At 37.3% G+C, this 15,191-nt stretch overlaps 1 protein-coding gene across 10 annotated transcripts in view; it reads right to left on the bottom strand.

Annotated features, from left to right (window-relative positions):
• Positions 1 to 15,191, bottom strand: part of LOC105476058 (ring finger protein 19A, RBR E3 ubiquitin protein ligase) — a 116,157-nt gene that overhangs the window by 49,667 nt on the left and 51,299 nt on the right. For 7 of the 10 annotated variants that reach the window (XR_011606853.1, XM_071067949.1, XM_071067950.1 and 4 more), the window contains exon 10: positions 14,794 to 14,933. Coding sequence is in view for 9 of the 10 variants with exons in the window: in XM_071067949.1 (XP_070924050.1) it covers positions 14,794 to 14,933 (140 nt within the window). In the remaining variant the exon portion in view is untranslated. Of the gene's footprint in view, positions 1 to 87; positions 14,934 to 15,191 lie in introns of those variants that run through there. The other 3 variants (XM_011731691.3, XM_011731692.2, XM_071067948.1) reach the window with 1 other exon arrangement.

The following is a 15,191-nucleotide window of genomic DNA, read 5'->3' as shown; positions in this document are numbered from 1 at the left end:
TCTTTTTTCAGCCTTTAAATCTTTCCTGAGCTTCGACTTGTAAAGCCAACTTCAAACTGTTCATCTCTACACAGATGTCTCAGATACTGTAACTATACATGCCCTAAATGGAACTCTGTTCCCTGAAACTCAGACTTCACTTATCCCATAGTTCCAAAAAAGGTACCAGCATTCACACACTGGCCTAAGAAACCTGGGCTTCTAAACTTTCCTTGCTCTCAGTCCCCATATCTAATATTTCATCCTGGCAGAGATTTCATTACACAAACATGGAACACTCACCCAAGATTAACTGCATTTGCACAGGATGTCTTACCCACATTGTTTTGGTGTTTTTGAGTTTACTTGTCTGACATAAAATATCTGGTTCAGTTCTGTTTCCCACAGTGCTCAGCAAAATGCCTGGCATAATAGATTCAGTAAGTTATTCACTGAATGAATGATGCTTAGTAATTTTATAATTATATTTGTGGGTACATATATTACCTAAAGTATTTTAGTGGAATGTCAGCACTTGTTATATCTAATTGGTTTGCTGTAAATTGTGTATCTGGAAGGAGAAAAGTCTCAAAAGTAATTCCATACAGAGTGTGGGTTATTTAATCATCAGAGCTTAACTCATACCTTAGGGACTTTATGAACAAAGTTTCTAGACAAAAAGGGTGAAAGACAAAATGTTAGAAAAGGAAAGGAAAGAAACTAAAAGCCCTTGAATTAAAACTGTGTGACAATTATTTACTAGGTGTAAAACATCTGAGCAAATCACAATCACTCTGGGCTTAAGTTTGCTTATTTTTAAATGTTATCATCTGGGATGACAGGTTTGTTGCAAAATAACATGAAAATACTTCCTAAATTGCACACTTTTAAGAGACTAATATCATTACTATTTCTGGCTCGTGGGCAATGTGAAAGTTCCCTGTGTGCAGATCTTGAATGCTGGATTCCACACCTCCTATGTCCAGCCTCTTAATGTCTGGCCTCTGGAATTGTTAACACATGCTTCCATGGTCACCCTCAGCCTCCTGATCTTAACTGAAGTAATGGACCATCCCATAGGACTGCTCCAATCAGCTTCCCCTCCTCTTGACTCATCACCAGATCCTCTGCCTCCAACTGTTCCTCTCTGAAAGTAGTCTTACCCCTCTCTAATGCTGACCCCTGATCTTATCCCTCCCTTTTCTTCTAGGTCTCTCCTCTGAGAATAATACCTTCTCTTTCATATCTCCCTTTTCATTGCTGCCATCCTGTCAGCCTATAAACCTATGTAGCTATTCCTCACCTAAAGAAAAGTCCTTCTCAACCTTCCATCTTTCCATATACCATTGCTTTCAAAACTGGATAACTTTGTTTACAAGACAAAATGAAAAATAAAATGATTCTCCATTTTCCCCACCTCTCATTGAATCCTTTTTTGAAGGAATTTTGGCTTCTGCCTCCCATCACTATTGAATTAAAACTCCTCTCAACATCCTTGATCAAACCCAGCAGCCTTTTTGCCTCAGCCTCCCAAGTAGCTGGGACTACAGGCACCCGCCACCACGCCCGGATAATTTTTTGTATTTTTTAGTAGAGACCAGATTTCACCGTGTTAGCCAGGATGGTCTCGATCTCCTGACCTCGTGATCCGCCCACCTTGGCCTCCCAAAGTGCTGGCATTACAGGCGTGAGCCACCGCGCCCAGCCCCCAGCAGCCTTTTCTTAGTCATAGAATTGTATTACATTGTAGCCTGGAGAGAATTGTTACAGCTCATCTCATCTAAATCGTTTCACTTATATTGAACTCCAAGTAAGAACACACATAAGGATATTGTGTATTGTGAAATGCTGACAAACTGTGACTGGTTTGGCCCTTTTGCTATCTGGGATTTGAGGGAAAAGGTGAAATTTGGAAGGCAAAGAAAGCAAACCTTAAGGACAGCTATGATACTGAGTCTAGACAGGCTATTATATTTCTTAACTGCTCAGAGTGAGCCATAATCTAGGCAAATTCAGAGAGTGCCTCCTTCATGAGCAAGATCTTAAAATGAAAAGGCCTCTACAAGTTGGGACTGCAAAGTGATAGATATATTGAGAATTTGTTATTTGTCAGGAAAGCTTCAAAGACATGGAGCTTTTAAGCTTAACCTTTTCATTTCCACTTAGGCATCTTCGTGAAAACTCCCTTTATCCTACCAAGTGGTGATGCCTATTGGTAGTATACTATTCACTAGAGGCCTCCCAGGAAGTAGTTCAGAAGGCTTGATTCTATGTTATGTGCAGAGATTAAGCATGAGTTATGGCACAGCATGTTGTTAAAGTGATTTCAAACGTATTTTCTTATAGTTTCTTTCCTAACACATGGGTTTTGCTCTCTAGGAAGAGGATGGAGCAAAGTGTGTAGTTGGAATTTGTTTTACTTTCCTATTAGCCTGTAGGTACCACTCAGACCAAAAGGACTCCCTAAAAACTGATGTGCAAGTCACAGAATTCTCCTGCCTGAGCTCTATCAAGGGATGTCTGTAAGGAGAAATCTATCTCTAGAGTACTATGAATTTTGTCATGTTTATAGGTTTTTTGCTTGTTTTTAGAGACAGGGTCTCAGCTGTGTTGCCCAGGTTGGAGCGCAGTGGCATAATCATGGCTCACTGCAGCCTCAACCTCCTGGGCTCAAGCAGTCCTTCTGCCTCATCCTCCTGAATAGCTGAGTCTACGGGCGTACACCACCATGCTCGGCCTTTTTTTTTTTTTTTTTTTTTAAAAGTAGAGACAGGGTCTCATTATGTTACCCAGGTTGGTCTCAAACTCTTGGCCTCAAGCGATCCTCCTGCTTCAGCCTCCTCAAGTGCTGGGATTACAGGCATGAGTCACTGCACCCAGCCGAGTTTATAGATTTTGATGCCTTTTGCCAAAAATCAAAGAAGTGGCTGAAAGTCAATTGATATCAGAAGAATCAATGAAAAGCAAGAGACTAACTTTCAGCAGCTCTCCTTTTCCTCTGGGAAACTGCTTAAGAGCACAGACTTTGGCATCAGATACACCTGGTATCAAATCCCAGCTCTACTTAGGAGCTGTATGACCTTGCAGTCTTCAGGTTCCTCGTCTGCAAAATGGGGTATCTTCCTACCATTTGGGGTTACTGGTTTATGTGGTTAATGTAAAATGCCTTCTGTTATTTGATAAGCACCTTATCTTTCCTTCCATGTGTCTAACTGCTTTCTTAAGTATAATGATCTCCTCTATGTGTTAGAAAAACATAAGAAACCTCTTTTCAAATAGTATGGACACCTTAATAGTTATTTACTGGAGAAGAGGCACATATTAAGATCCCTCCAATAGCAATATTAATATGGAGAGAAGCAGTTAGTCTTGGACCTCTGGTGCCATCTCCTGGAAATTAGTCAGTCATGGTACAACAGCCAAGAGGTTACCCCACAACTTGGGCTACAGAGAATGTTTGCAATAGCATCTTTATTTTCCAATCTGTCATTGTTTTGAGGATGAACCAATACACTAAGTCCAGAGTCTGGTATAGGCTAATGGATGCTTAGTAAAGTTTGCTGAATAAATGAATCCAGAGGACACTGCCCCATTGGTGTTCTTGTCGCCACAGTTCAGATTAGGAAGTTCCTATTACAGAAATGTTTACAGTGACACTCTAAATATTTCTCAAACAGTAGTTCTTGAAATGTTTGCACAGAGTCACTTGAGAATCTTAACAATCTAGGGGGTTGGAAATCTAAAAATCTCTCTTATGATGCTTAGGGAAGTTAGAATTTATGATCCACTGGCATAGAAGCTGAGGATGCAATAATTAACATCTGAATTGCATAAGCACTGCCAGTGAATGACACTATTTATGACGCTCTGAATAAGTATTGTGGGGGATACACTTTTAAAAAGATAGCCCCTGCTTTTAATGAGCTCATACTTCATTTGGAAAAAAAACTGGCAGTAACACCAAGTGCAAGAGACTCTCCTAGGAGAAAACAGCATCAATGAAACGTTCAAGTGTTAAAGGTACTAAAAGGGCCAAATAGGGTTACTCGAAAACATTTCAGGAAGAGGTAAAACCTAGGCCATGTTTTGAAATAGACTCAGGTCAATGAGAAGGAAGAGCTCAGTGTGACTGGATTACTTTACTGTAGAATTTCCAGTACCACATTGCACAAGGAAGGAACTTGGTAAGAAAAATTCTGCCACTGCAGGTATGCTTCACACTACAGGAAACACAAACCAGACAGGAGACTTACAAAGCAACCTGAATTAATATTCTATTTTTAATAGTAACCCAAGTTCAAAAATAGCCTAAAATTTAATCTTACTACCTGCCATTAGATCTCTTTTATATCAGTTTCCCATCTGTAAAATAGGACCAATTTGTTTTTATTTTTAAAAAGGCCAGGGTGTCCCTTTTGTATCAGCTGTTTTTTTGTTCTTTGTTTTGTTTGAGATTCAGTCCTGCTCTATCACCCAGGCTGGAGTGCAGTGGCACAATCTCGGCTCACTGCAACCTCTGCCTCCCAGGTTCAAGTAATTCTCCTGCCTCAGCCTCCCAAGAATCTGGAATTACAGGTGTGCACCACTTCGCCTGGCTAATTTTTGTATTTTTAGTAGAGATGGAGTTTCATCATGTTGGACAGGCTAGTCTTGAACTCCGGACCTCAAGTGATCCATCTGTCTCAGCCTCCCCAACTGCTGTGCTGGAATTACACAGTGCCTGGCAAAACAGGACCAATTATTTTCTGTAATTAAGCAGTGGATTGGGACGACTACTTCAATAAACATAATTTTCATCCTAATTCATACTTGTTCTAAAACAAGGGCAAAGATTTTGTTAGGGTGGCTACGATAAAAAAGGTGGGCAATAGTAAGTACTGGTGAGGATGTGTAGAAATTAAAAACCACATACATTGCTGATGGGAATGTAAAATGGTGCAGCTGCTTTGGAAGTTTGGCAGCTCCTCAAAAACTTAAACAGAGAGTTGCCATTTTGATCCAATAATTCTGCAACCCCTATTACTGAAAGTAGAAAACATATGTTCACACAAAAGCTTGTACACAAATGTTCATAGCAGTTCTACTCATAATAGCCAAAAAGTGGAAACAACCCAAATGTCCATCAACTAATGAATGGATAAACAAAAATGTGGCATATCCATACAACTGAATATTATTCAGCCATAAAAAAGAATGAGGTAGTGATACATGCTGTCCCTTGGATGAACTTTGAAAGTAATAAGTGAAAGAAGCGGGACACAAAAGGCCACATTTTATTATTCCATTTATGTGAGATGTCCGGAATGGACAAACCCATAGAGATAGTAAATTAGTAGTTGCCAGGGACTGAGAGGAAGGGGAAGTGGGAACTGACTACTAATGGGTAAAGGGTTCTTTCTGGGGTGATGAAAATGTTCTGGAGTCAGATATTAGTAACAGTTGTACAACCTTGTAAAAACACTGAATTGTACACTTTAAAACGTGAATTTTATAGTATGCAAACTGTATCTCAATTGTGAAAAATGAACGAAGTGGGGTGGGGAAAAGCAAATCACCCAAAGTAGTGAACAACTTAAGAGGCAAACTCTGCGGTTTTCCAATCAATCCTGATAAGGCCACCTACTTGAGTTTTTCAAGAACTTGCCAGGAGGGATAAAAACTGAGGAAGGCCGAAAGACTACCTCCACCCCATGAGTGGAAACAAGGTAAAGATGTCCTCTTACCCTTTCTATTTAACACTGTACTAGAGGTTGAAGCCAGAAGGGGTTAACGTTATAAAAGGCATCCAGATTGGAAAAGAAGTAACCTTTCTTTACTTGCAGACACAATTATCTATGAAGAAAACCCTACAGAGGCCTGGCAGGGTGGCTCATGCCTGTAATCCTGGCACTTTGGGAGGCCGAGGCAGGCGGATCATCTGAGGTCAGAAATTCAAGATCAGCCTGGCCAACATGGCGAAACTCTGTATTAAAACACACACACACACACACACACACACACACACACACACACACATTAACTAGGCGTGGTGGTACACGCCTGTAATCCTAGCTACTCTGGAGGCTGAGGCAGGAGAACTGCTTGAACCCGGGAGGCGGAAGTTGCAGTGATCTGAGATCAAGCCACTGCATTCCAGCCTGGGCGACAGAGCAAGGCTTCTACTTAAAAAAAAAAAAAAAGTCCATAGAATCTACAAAAAAACTACTAAAACTAATTTGATTTACAAGGTCGTAGGATTCAAGATCAATATACAAAGATTATTTTATTTCTGTATACTAGTAATGAATGTAATCATAAATTGGTATTTTTAAGAGATCTGTACACTGAAAACTATAAAGCACTGTTGAGAGAAATTTAAAAACTGAAAGGACAGATATACTGTATTCATGGATAGGAAGACTTGATATTGTTAAGATGCCAGTTTTCCTCATATTGATAAATAGGTATCAATGGTATTTCAGTCAAAATCCCAGCAGACTTTTTGGTAGAAATCTAGAAATGGATTCTAGTGTAAACACGGTATTCAAATTACTGGGAAAAAGAAAGATTACTTTAAAAATAGTGCCATCACAAATGGCTTTCCATCTGGAAGAAAGTAAAACTGGACCTTTATATTACACTAAATGCTAAGATAAACTGAAGATAGATTTTTAAAAATGAAAAATTCAAAATCTCACTACAAACTACCCAAAGAGACTACAAGTATAATTTAGAAAGAGAGGAGAGCTTAATCATGACCAGAAGGTCTAAAATATTACAATTAAAGACACACAACAGGTTTCATATTGCAGAAAAAAAAATGTAAAGAGTATGTGGAAACCCTGAACTATCTGCATCTTTTCTGTAAATCTAAAAATATTCAAAAATTAAAAGTTTATTTAAGGATAAAATAGAATGCACACACAATGCTAATAAATAGTCAAATGACGTATGTGGAGAAAAATACAAGAGTCAAACTATTAACAGCTACGGTATAAAGATATGTTTCTTTTTTTTTTTAATTTATTTTTCTGAGATAGAGTCTTGCTCTGTTGCCCAGGCTGGAGTGCAGTGGCATGATCTCAGCTCACTGCAACCTCTGCCTCCCGGGTTCAAGCTATTCTCCTGCCTCAGCCTCTCAAGTAGCTGGAATTATAGGTGTGAACCACTGCATCCGGCCCTATTTTCATTTTTATTTATTAACAGAGATGGGGTCTTACTATGTTGCCCAGGCTAGTCTTGAACTCCTGGCCTCAAGTAATCCTCCTGCCTCAGCCTCCCAAAGTGAGCCACTGCACCTGGCCAAAATACCTTTCAAACTGACAAGAAAACAATAAAAATAAATAAAAATAGACAAAGGATGTAAGAGCCAATTTAAAGAAGAGCAAATTCAAATACCATCTTCCACCTCCTAGGCCAAAAAAAAAAAAAGAAAACACAAGATGATATACACATTTACTAGTCAGGAAAATGTAACATTAGATAATAGATATTACTTTACACCAAACAGTTTAAAAATTTGTAAAGCTCTAATACCTATCGTTAGTAGAATGCAGGGAAAAGGGAACTCCTGTATTGTTGGCAAATTGTAAATTGTGACAGCCTTTTTTGGGAGACAATCTGGTAACCTTTTAAAAATTCAATATACATGGACTTTAACCTAGTCATTTGAGTTCCTTGAATCTATCTCCCATACTTAGAAGTACCAGAATATAAGGATGTAAGTATTACAATGTTTTCTGCAGTGTTTTATATTGAAGAAACAAACAACAAATAACAAAGTGAATGCTCATCAATATGAGAATGTCTGAATAACTGCAGCACATTTATACTACAGAATTCTTAGGCAGCCATTAAAAAGAATGAATTGGAGTCATACAGTTGACTTGGACAGATTTCCCAAAGATATTACTGAGAAAAAAATGAAGAAAATTAACGTACATATACATTGTATGTGACTATGAACATGGAGAAAACTGGCATCACACACATTTTGTCATTTGCACTGGTTATGGGGGAAGATAATGAGGGAAAGAGGCAGAGAAGAGAAGGGGAGAACAAAACACAGAAAGGTAAGGAAAAAAGGATGGGGAAATAATTTGTTTGTGCGCATTTTATTTAAGCTTTCAAAATAGAAAGTCTCTAAAACATCAGTTCATGATACCTCTAAAGTAACTGTGATTTCTTTATCTAGTTAAAAGTATTACATTTTCTTTAAACAAGCAAAAAAGCAACAAAAAGCCCCCAAAAGCAAAGTTACAATGTCTTGGCTATATTAACCCTGGAAATTAGGTTCCAATGGCTGTCATACATGATAGAGTATTTGTAAACTTAACGTATTTGGTATAAAACCTTGTTAAAAGTTAACTGTCTTTTCAGCCACTGTATTGTTTCAAACAACTTATTTTACTGTACAATATTACGAAGTGACTGGTTATCAACCCTGAGTCCACAAACATTCTCATTCCCTTTGCTCAGTTGTTGTTCTGTCCCATCAGAATTTCCTATATAAATACCTTTATATATACTATATAAATACTATAAGTATAGAAAAAATAAAAGGAAAGACAAGGTCCCTGCCCTCATGAGACTAGAGTTTAAGATTTGTTCTCCTAATATCTTGAATACAGAATTAAGAATCTGGAGGTATTAATACCTGGAACACACAGTTTATGAATGTCTATATTTTACCTCCATGCAGGACAAAAAGTGGCAGAAGTATGTGCTCCAGTGCTATTTAGGCAAAAGGCTAGAAAGAAAAAAAAAAAGCGAAAGCAAGACTATCTTGTCACCAGCCAGCCCACACATTCTAGAATTAATCAACTCTTACAGAGCAGAGACTGCCTTATCTTACTGCTCATATAGATGAAAATGAGCTGCTTACTAACCCTGAAAACCTGGCTCTCTCTTGTACTAAAAAACAAACAATTCAAATGCAGACAGTCTTAATAGCAATTTCTACCAAACATTCGAGGAAGACATCATTCCAATCTCACATACTCTGATCACTGAAGTCTGCCCCTAGGTTAACATTTGAAGAATCAAATTCACCACATTAACATATCAAAGTAATCACAATTATATAGCAGATGCTCCCCCCACCAAATAAACAGCCAATAAAATTCAACATATTTTCCAAGGTAAAAACTCTTGGCAAACTAGGAGTTAGAAGATAATTTACTAAATTCAATAAACGATATCCTATAAATATATGTGCGACAAATAATAGCTGAAATGATGAAAGGTTTCCCTTTGAGGTTAACAAATCAACAATGCCCCCTATAACCACTGCTATTCAGAAGTATACACTAGAAGTCCTGGCCAGTGCAAAAGGCCAGAAAAATAAATAAATGATGCAATGATCTAAGAGAAAAAAAAACCAAAACAATGGGAATACCACCTCTACCACTTAGCAGCTGTGCAACCCAGGCAAATTACTTAATATCTCTGTGCCTCAGTTACCTCCATCTGTAATGAAGATAATACCTCCTTCAGAGTTGTTCTGAGGAATAAGTATTTTATTTTGAACCAACTCTAATGATAATTAAGACTTTAATATATAATTTGATATACAATTATCTTTTGCACCTTTCTAAATTATATGACCCCTATTCACTGTTCAAGGTCAACCTAATATTAGTTTTTAATTTAACTTTTAAGTTCAGGGATACATTTGCAAGTTTGTTATATAAGTAAACTGGATAAGTTGTATTTTTCTTTTATTATTTTTTATGTTTGCTTTTCTATAAGTTACTATTTTAAAAGTGCTCAGAAAGTATTTGACACTTCAAAGCACTGTAAAAGTGTTTAATACAAATATTCAAAATTACTGTACAGTGATATCCCAAAGAATCTGGGGATAAACCATTGGAATTAAAAGAGTAAGATTCACCGATACAAAATTGTTATACAAAATCAATGGTATTTCTGTATACTATTAGTTACGAACAGAAAATGAGGACGGGCGTGGTGGCTTAACGCCTGTAATCCCAGCACTTTGGGAGGCCGAAGCAGGTGAATCACCAGAGGTCAGGAGTTTGAGACCAGCCTGGCTAACATAATGAAACCCCTTCTCTACTAAAAATACAAGAAATTAGCTGGGTGTGGTGGTGGGACGCCTGTAATCCCAGCTACTCGGGAGGCTGAGGCAGGAGAAACGCCTGAACCCAGGAGGCAGAGGTTGCAGTGAAGTGAGATCACACCACTGCACTCCAGTCTGCGCAACAAGAGTGAAACTCGGGTGTCTCAAAAAGAAAGAAACGACATTTTAAAAATATATCATTATTATAGGATAAAAAATATCAAGTACCTGGGAATGTACTTTAACAAAAGATGTAAAAGACTTCTATAGGGATAATTATAGATTCAATGTATTCCCAATCAAAATTGGTGAAACACAACAAGGTTATTCTGTTCATGGAAATGTAAAGTGCCAAGGACAGTCAAGACACCAAGGAAAAAACAGTGGCAGACTTGAACTATTAGATAGCAAACTCAGATTTCAAGACTGATGTCCACATTGTCCACTAACTCACCTTGGAGATGCTTCTGAGATGTTCATCCACCAGGTATGTTTACATGGTTCCTTCATTTCCTTTAGATCTTGGCACAAATGTCTTCTAACAGAGACTTTTCCCGTTTTGCCCTGTATAAAACAGTACTGCTTCCCCCAAACCCCAGTCACTCTTATTGTGCCCACCTCAAATTTTTCATAGCAACCATCATCTGGTTATTTTACATCTGGTTCCATTATTTTAAGCTACATGTACATGTTTATTATTTTTGTATCCTCCAAATTCTAATATAAGCCTTCTGAAGCCAGGGTGTTTATTTGGTACTATGTTGTTATTTCCAGCATCTACTTTGTTGAATGAATAAATTGGTAGAAGTCACAAAAATTCTGACTAGCATATGATGTACAGTGATTCAATTTGAACTAAATTTTAAAACTGCCAACTTTTTCATATCCATCTATTAAATGATAGCCACCCTAAATAACATAACTCTCCCCAAGTGTAAAATACTATTTTTGGCATTCAAAAATCAACCAGTATGTAAACACTGGCTGTTAGCAATGATATCTCATACTCTAGTGAAGGAAATAAATGAAACAACAAATCCATTAAAAGGAACCATATGAAATGTAGCCTTGAGAAAAGAATTTTTTTTCCTCAGATCCAAGTACAGACTAGAATCTGTAAGAAGCGTGCTGACTCTGAATGGAAAGGCAAAACAATCTGTGGAGCAGGAGTTTCTTTTGCTCATGTCATGTAGCAATTAATAGCTCTGACGGTTTTCAACATATACTTTATCCTTTGGTGAATGGTCTATACGTTTACCTAGACAACAGGCTAGGGAAAGCCTTACATGTTTACAAATTAACACAATTTCCAGCAAAATAAGTTAGGAGTGGTGGATTATGTGCATTTAATATAAAAAGCTAACTAATTCAGTGCTCTGAAGCTGGGCATTTGTACACTGAGGTGAATCTACCAGTTAAATTGGTGGTCTACATGATCAACAGTAGGATATACTATTATAATCTTTGTATTTCTTTTCTCTCATTACCAGATGATTTTTCCAACAGGCTTTAAGGTACAAAGAGTTTTAACAAGATTTCAGTGAGTTAAGGTTTATTTTGAATACCCTGGAGGTATCTCTTGTTCGAGGCTAGCCCAGAGTTGAGCTCCAGGGAAAACGGGCTTGGTCCTAAATTAATCCAACTTTGAAGGATCCAGGAGACAAGGAATTTCTGAAGCTAGTTTTAAGGTGAGACTGAAGTGATACTGGTTGGGAGTATCACCAGAAGGTGTAGGGTGAATGAATGCACCAGCCTCCTATAGGGCACTATTTTTGCTGTGTTCCTCTAAAGATCATTTAGCTTTCCATTTCATCTTCAGCCTTTTAAAGAAATGTCAAGAAGGCAGTCAACATATTCAGAAGATTATTTTGGTCGAGCATGGTGGTTCACGCCAGTAATCCCAGGACTTTGGGAGGCCAAGGTGGGCGGATCACTTGAGCTCAGGAGTTTGTGACCACCCTGGGCAACATGGTGAAACCTGTCTTTACTAAAACACACAAAAAAATTAGCCGGGCATGGTGATGTTCGCCTGTAATCCCAGCTACTTGGGAGGCTGAGGCGCGAGAATTGCTTGAGCCCAGGGGGCAGTGAGCCAAGATCGCACCACTGCGCTCCAGGCTTGGGCTACAAAGTGAGACTCCATCTCAAAAAAAAAAAAAAAGAACAAAAAAAAAATTATTTTCATCAAGTATTAACTATATACCAGAGAAACAGAAAAACCATCTACGCATTTTACAGAGGCTACAAGAATAGAAAGCATCTGATTACAATTAGCTTGAATTTAAATGGCTCCAGTTTCATAATCTAATGTTGCTAGAATAGAATCTCTTAAAACAGTCTTTTAAGATCTTTTTACTTTTTTCCCCTTTTCCCAAGTTAGCTGACCTTTCCATTTTTCAAAGATGAGGATTTATAATACTGATTTCTCTTCACAATTTAATGATACATACATTTACTCAAGTTAAATTCAACCAATTTACTCAAAAAAATTATGTTTATGTATATGGCATCTTTTCTTCTGGTGGAAAAGCAGGAATTAGACAGGAAAAAAGGGTAGTTTCTAACACTGTTGAAAAGTTCAGCAAATGCTTTCCTTTGGGCTGAGACCAAAAGGCAGAATAATCACAAAGGCTTGCAATATTTATGAACACTACCACAGGGCTAATGAATATTCCCATTCTTATAATAAAACACTTGTGCACACACCAGAAGGCAGCAATACATTAGTATTTACATTTATTTAACGTATGCAGTTTACACACTCATTAAACAAAATTGGAATGCAAACAAATATACAAATACCATAAGCATTATCAAATAAAATAACTGGCACTAGTGTTATAAGCATATTAATGGACCTGGTAGGGAAAAGTGATGGAAGAAGACTGCAGCCCATGGCATTTTTCTTTTTACCAAAAGAAAACGCTCAGTAGCACCATAATGGTAATACTTAAAAGAAATACATAAGATAGAACATTTTAACTGCTATCATTGAGGTTAACCTGCTTTTATTTAAGTGAATTATACAGGAAATTAACAGTACAGGCAGTATTTTGGCCAACTTCTGCTTATGTCAGCTGAACATTGTCCATAAACAAAAGCAAAAGAAAATAATGCTAATCATACATGGACTTTTTGTACTTGGTACAAGCTCTGCACCGTGCTTTGATTTCATGGTTGGAGAAGATACACGTGTTAAAAATTGAGGTTATGTAAAGTTATTCACTAAAGCCTGAGTGTGTCTTTGGTAGGCTAATACTTTTTCAGCATTATTATTAATCACATTCATGTTTATCTATTTCCTGTATTTTTCTATATAATCCAAGGTGACCAGAGAAGACATGGAAAACAACACAGCAAAATCCTCAAATAACTAGGCCATTAAAACCCAGTCAAACCCAAAGGCACCAAGAATCAATGGGGTACAAATTTCCCCTTAGAGAAAGGTGGTTTTTTTGTAATACTTATAACCTAATGGGACTTTATTTTGTAGTTTTATATATCTTATTTGTTGCTGTCATATGCTTAATTACTTACCTTTACATTTTTCCTCTAAGATGGCATCAACAATATACAAGATAGAGTACCACGTATTTCTATTTCAAAGTTGTGCAAAAACTGCCACAATCTTGCTCAAAGTGTCTAAGTATCCAAATGGTAGCAAATGAGCTGCTTTAAGCTTTATATAACCACATTGCATATGAAGAAAAAAAATGAAATTTATACCCAGATATAAATAGAAATGTTACAAAGAGTATCATATACTGAGAGTAACCTATGCAGTTCCTTTAAACTTATCTCTTAGTGGTTTCAATAAAATATCACTAACCACTTATCCCTAAAGCCTCAAGTTTTCATTTGAATGCTGTAGAATTGCATTAGTATTTTATATTGATTATAAATTAAGATCAATTTCTATCTAAGTATGTGCTTCAAGCAATGTTTTGTGGCAAACACACAAAACGTGCTTTGCTCTTCAAATTTATTATCCTTAAAATAATGCACTTTTAAAGCCTTCATTTCATAGTTTGGTAACTAAGATCCACATGACACACAATGCCTTGCTGAACACAGAAAATGTATCTGCATTATGATAATGAAACCTGGCTTTTGCTGGTAACCTGAAACTTAAGAAGTCACATGTAGTTCAACCAGCTCCAAACACGGTTGTACAGTGGTAATTATTTTGCAGCATTTATGGGCCTAAATTTCAGTCTGAATTGCAACTTTTAATTCCATTGTCTGATGTGAGTGGTTGTTATTTGTTTCTTTTAGTGTATCACCAAAATATAAATCAACATTAGATTTTATTCCATTTTTACTATGTTCTTCAGCAATATGATTCAACTGTGGAACTTCTGAACAGGAAGCAGTTTGGGTAACCACAGAAATGCTACACTGATGTGGGGAATTTTCCAGACGGTCATTTTCTACCTCAGGAAGAATGTTAACAGTAGCAAAGCGGGTGTGATAATCACTGGAACCATGACTACAAGAAGTTTTCATGCTTTCTAGGTCAGAACAACTAAATTCAGAAAAATGACTAGAGTGGGAATCTGCTACAGAAGGCATACTGTCACTGAGGGATGGAGCCTCAAATTCACTTGAGTTCGTGCTTTGTTGTTCTAACAACTGTGCATCCATGTCCTCTCTTGTCTCATTTATCTTCATGTTACCCTTTTTCCTCAATTTACCACTTTTTGATTTTTTCCCTGCTGTTGCTTCTTTGGACCACTTGGTGGCACTAGATTTACCTTCAGGCAAGCCACTGGATGAACCACCAGCATGACTCCGGGTGGCACTGCCATCATCCACACTACTGCTTCCACTGTTGTGCCTGAATTTGGATGGCTTTGACTCAATATCTACTTGCACCTCCATACTGTTGCCTTCTCTGAAATATAAGAGTAACAAATACAAACATAATTGCTGACTTCTTTTTGTTCAGATGACTGGGGGCAGGGTTTCTGTGTGGAAAATTCAGACTATACATAAGCTATGAGAACATCTTAACACAGGACATGTCTACTTAAAGAATGTACTCGATATAAGAGAACTCTTTCTAATGCTTCAATTTTTTAAAATAGTAGTAAATACATTTATTGCTTATGCTGTTCTAGACACTATGCTACTTTTTTTTTTTTAAAGAACA

This window comes from Macaca nemestrina, chromosome 8, assembly GCF_043159975.1.
Source record: "Macaca nemestrina isolate mMacNem1 chromosome 8, mMacNem.hap1, whole genome shotgun sequence".
NCBI lineage: Eukaryota > Metazoa > Chordata > Mammalia > Primates > Cercopithecidae > Macaca > Macaca nemestrina.
This window is presented reverse-complemented; position numbering and strand designations above follow the sequence as displayed.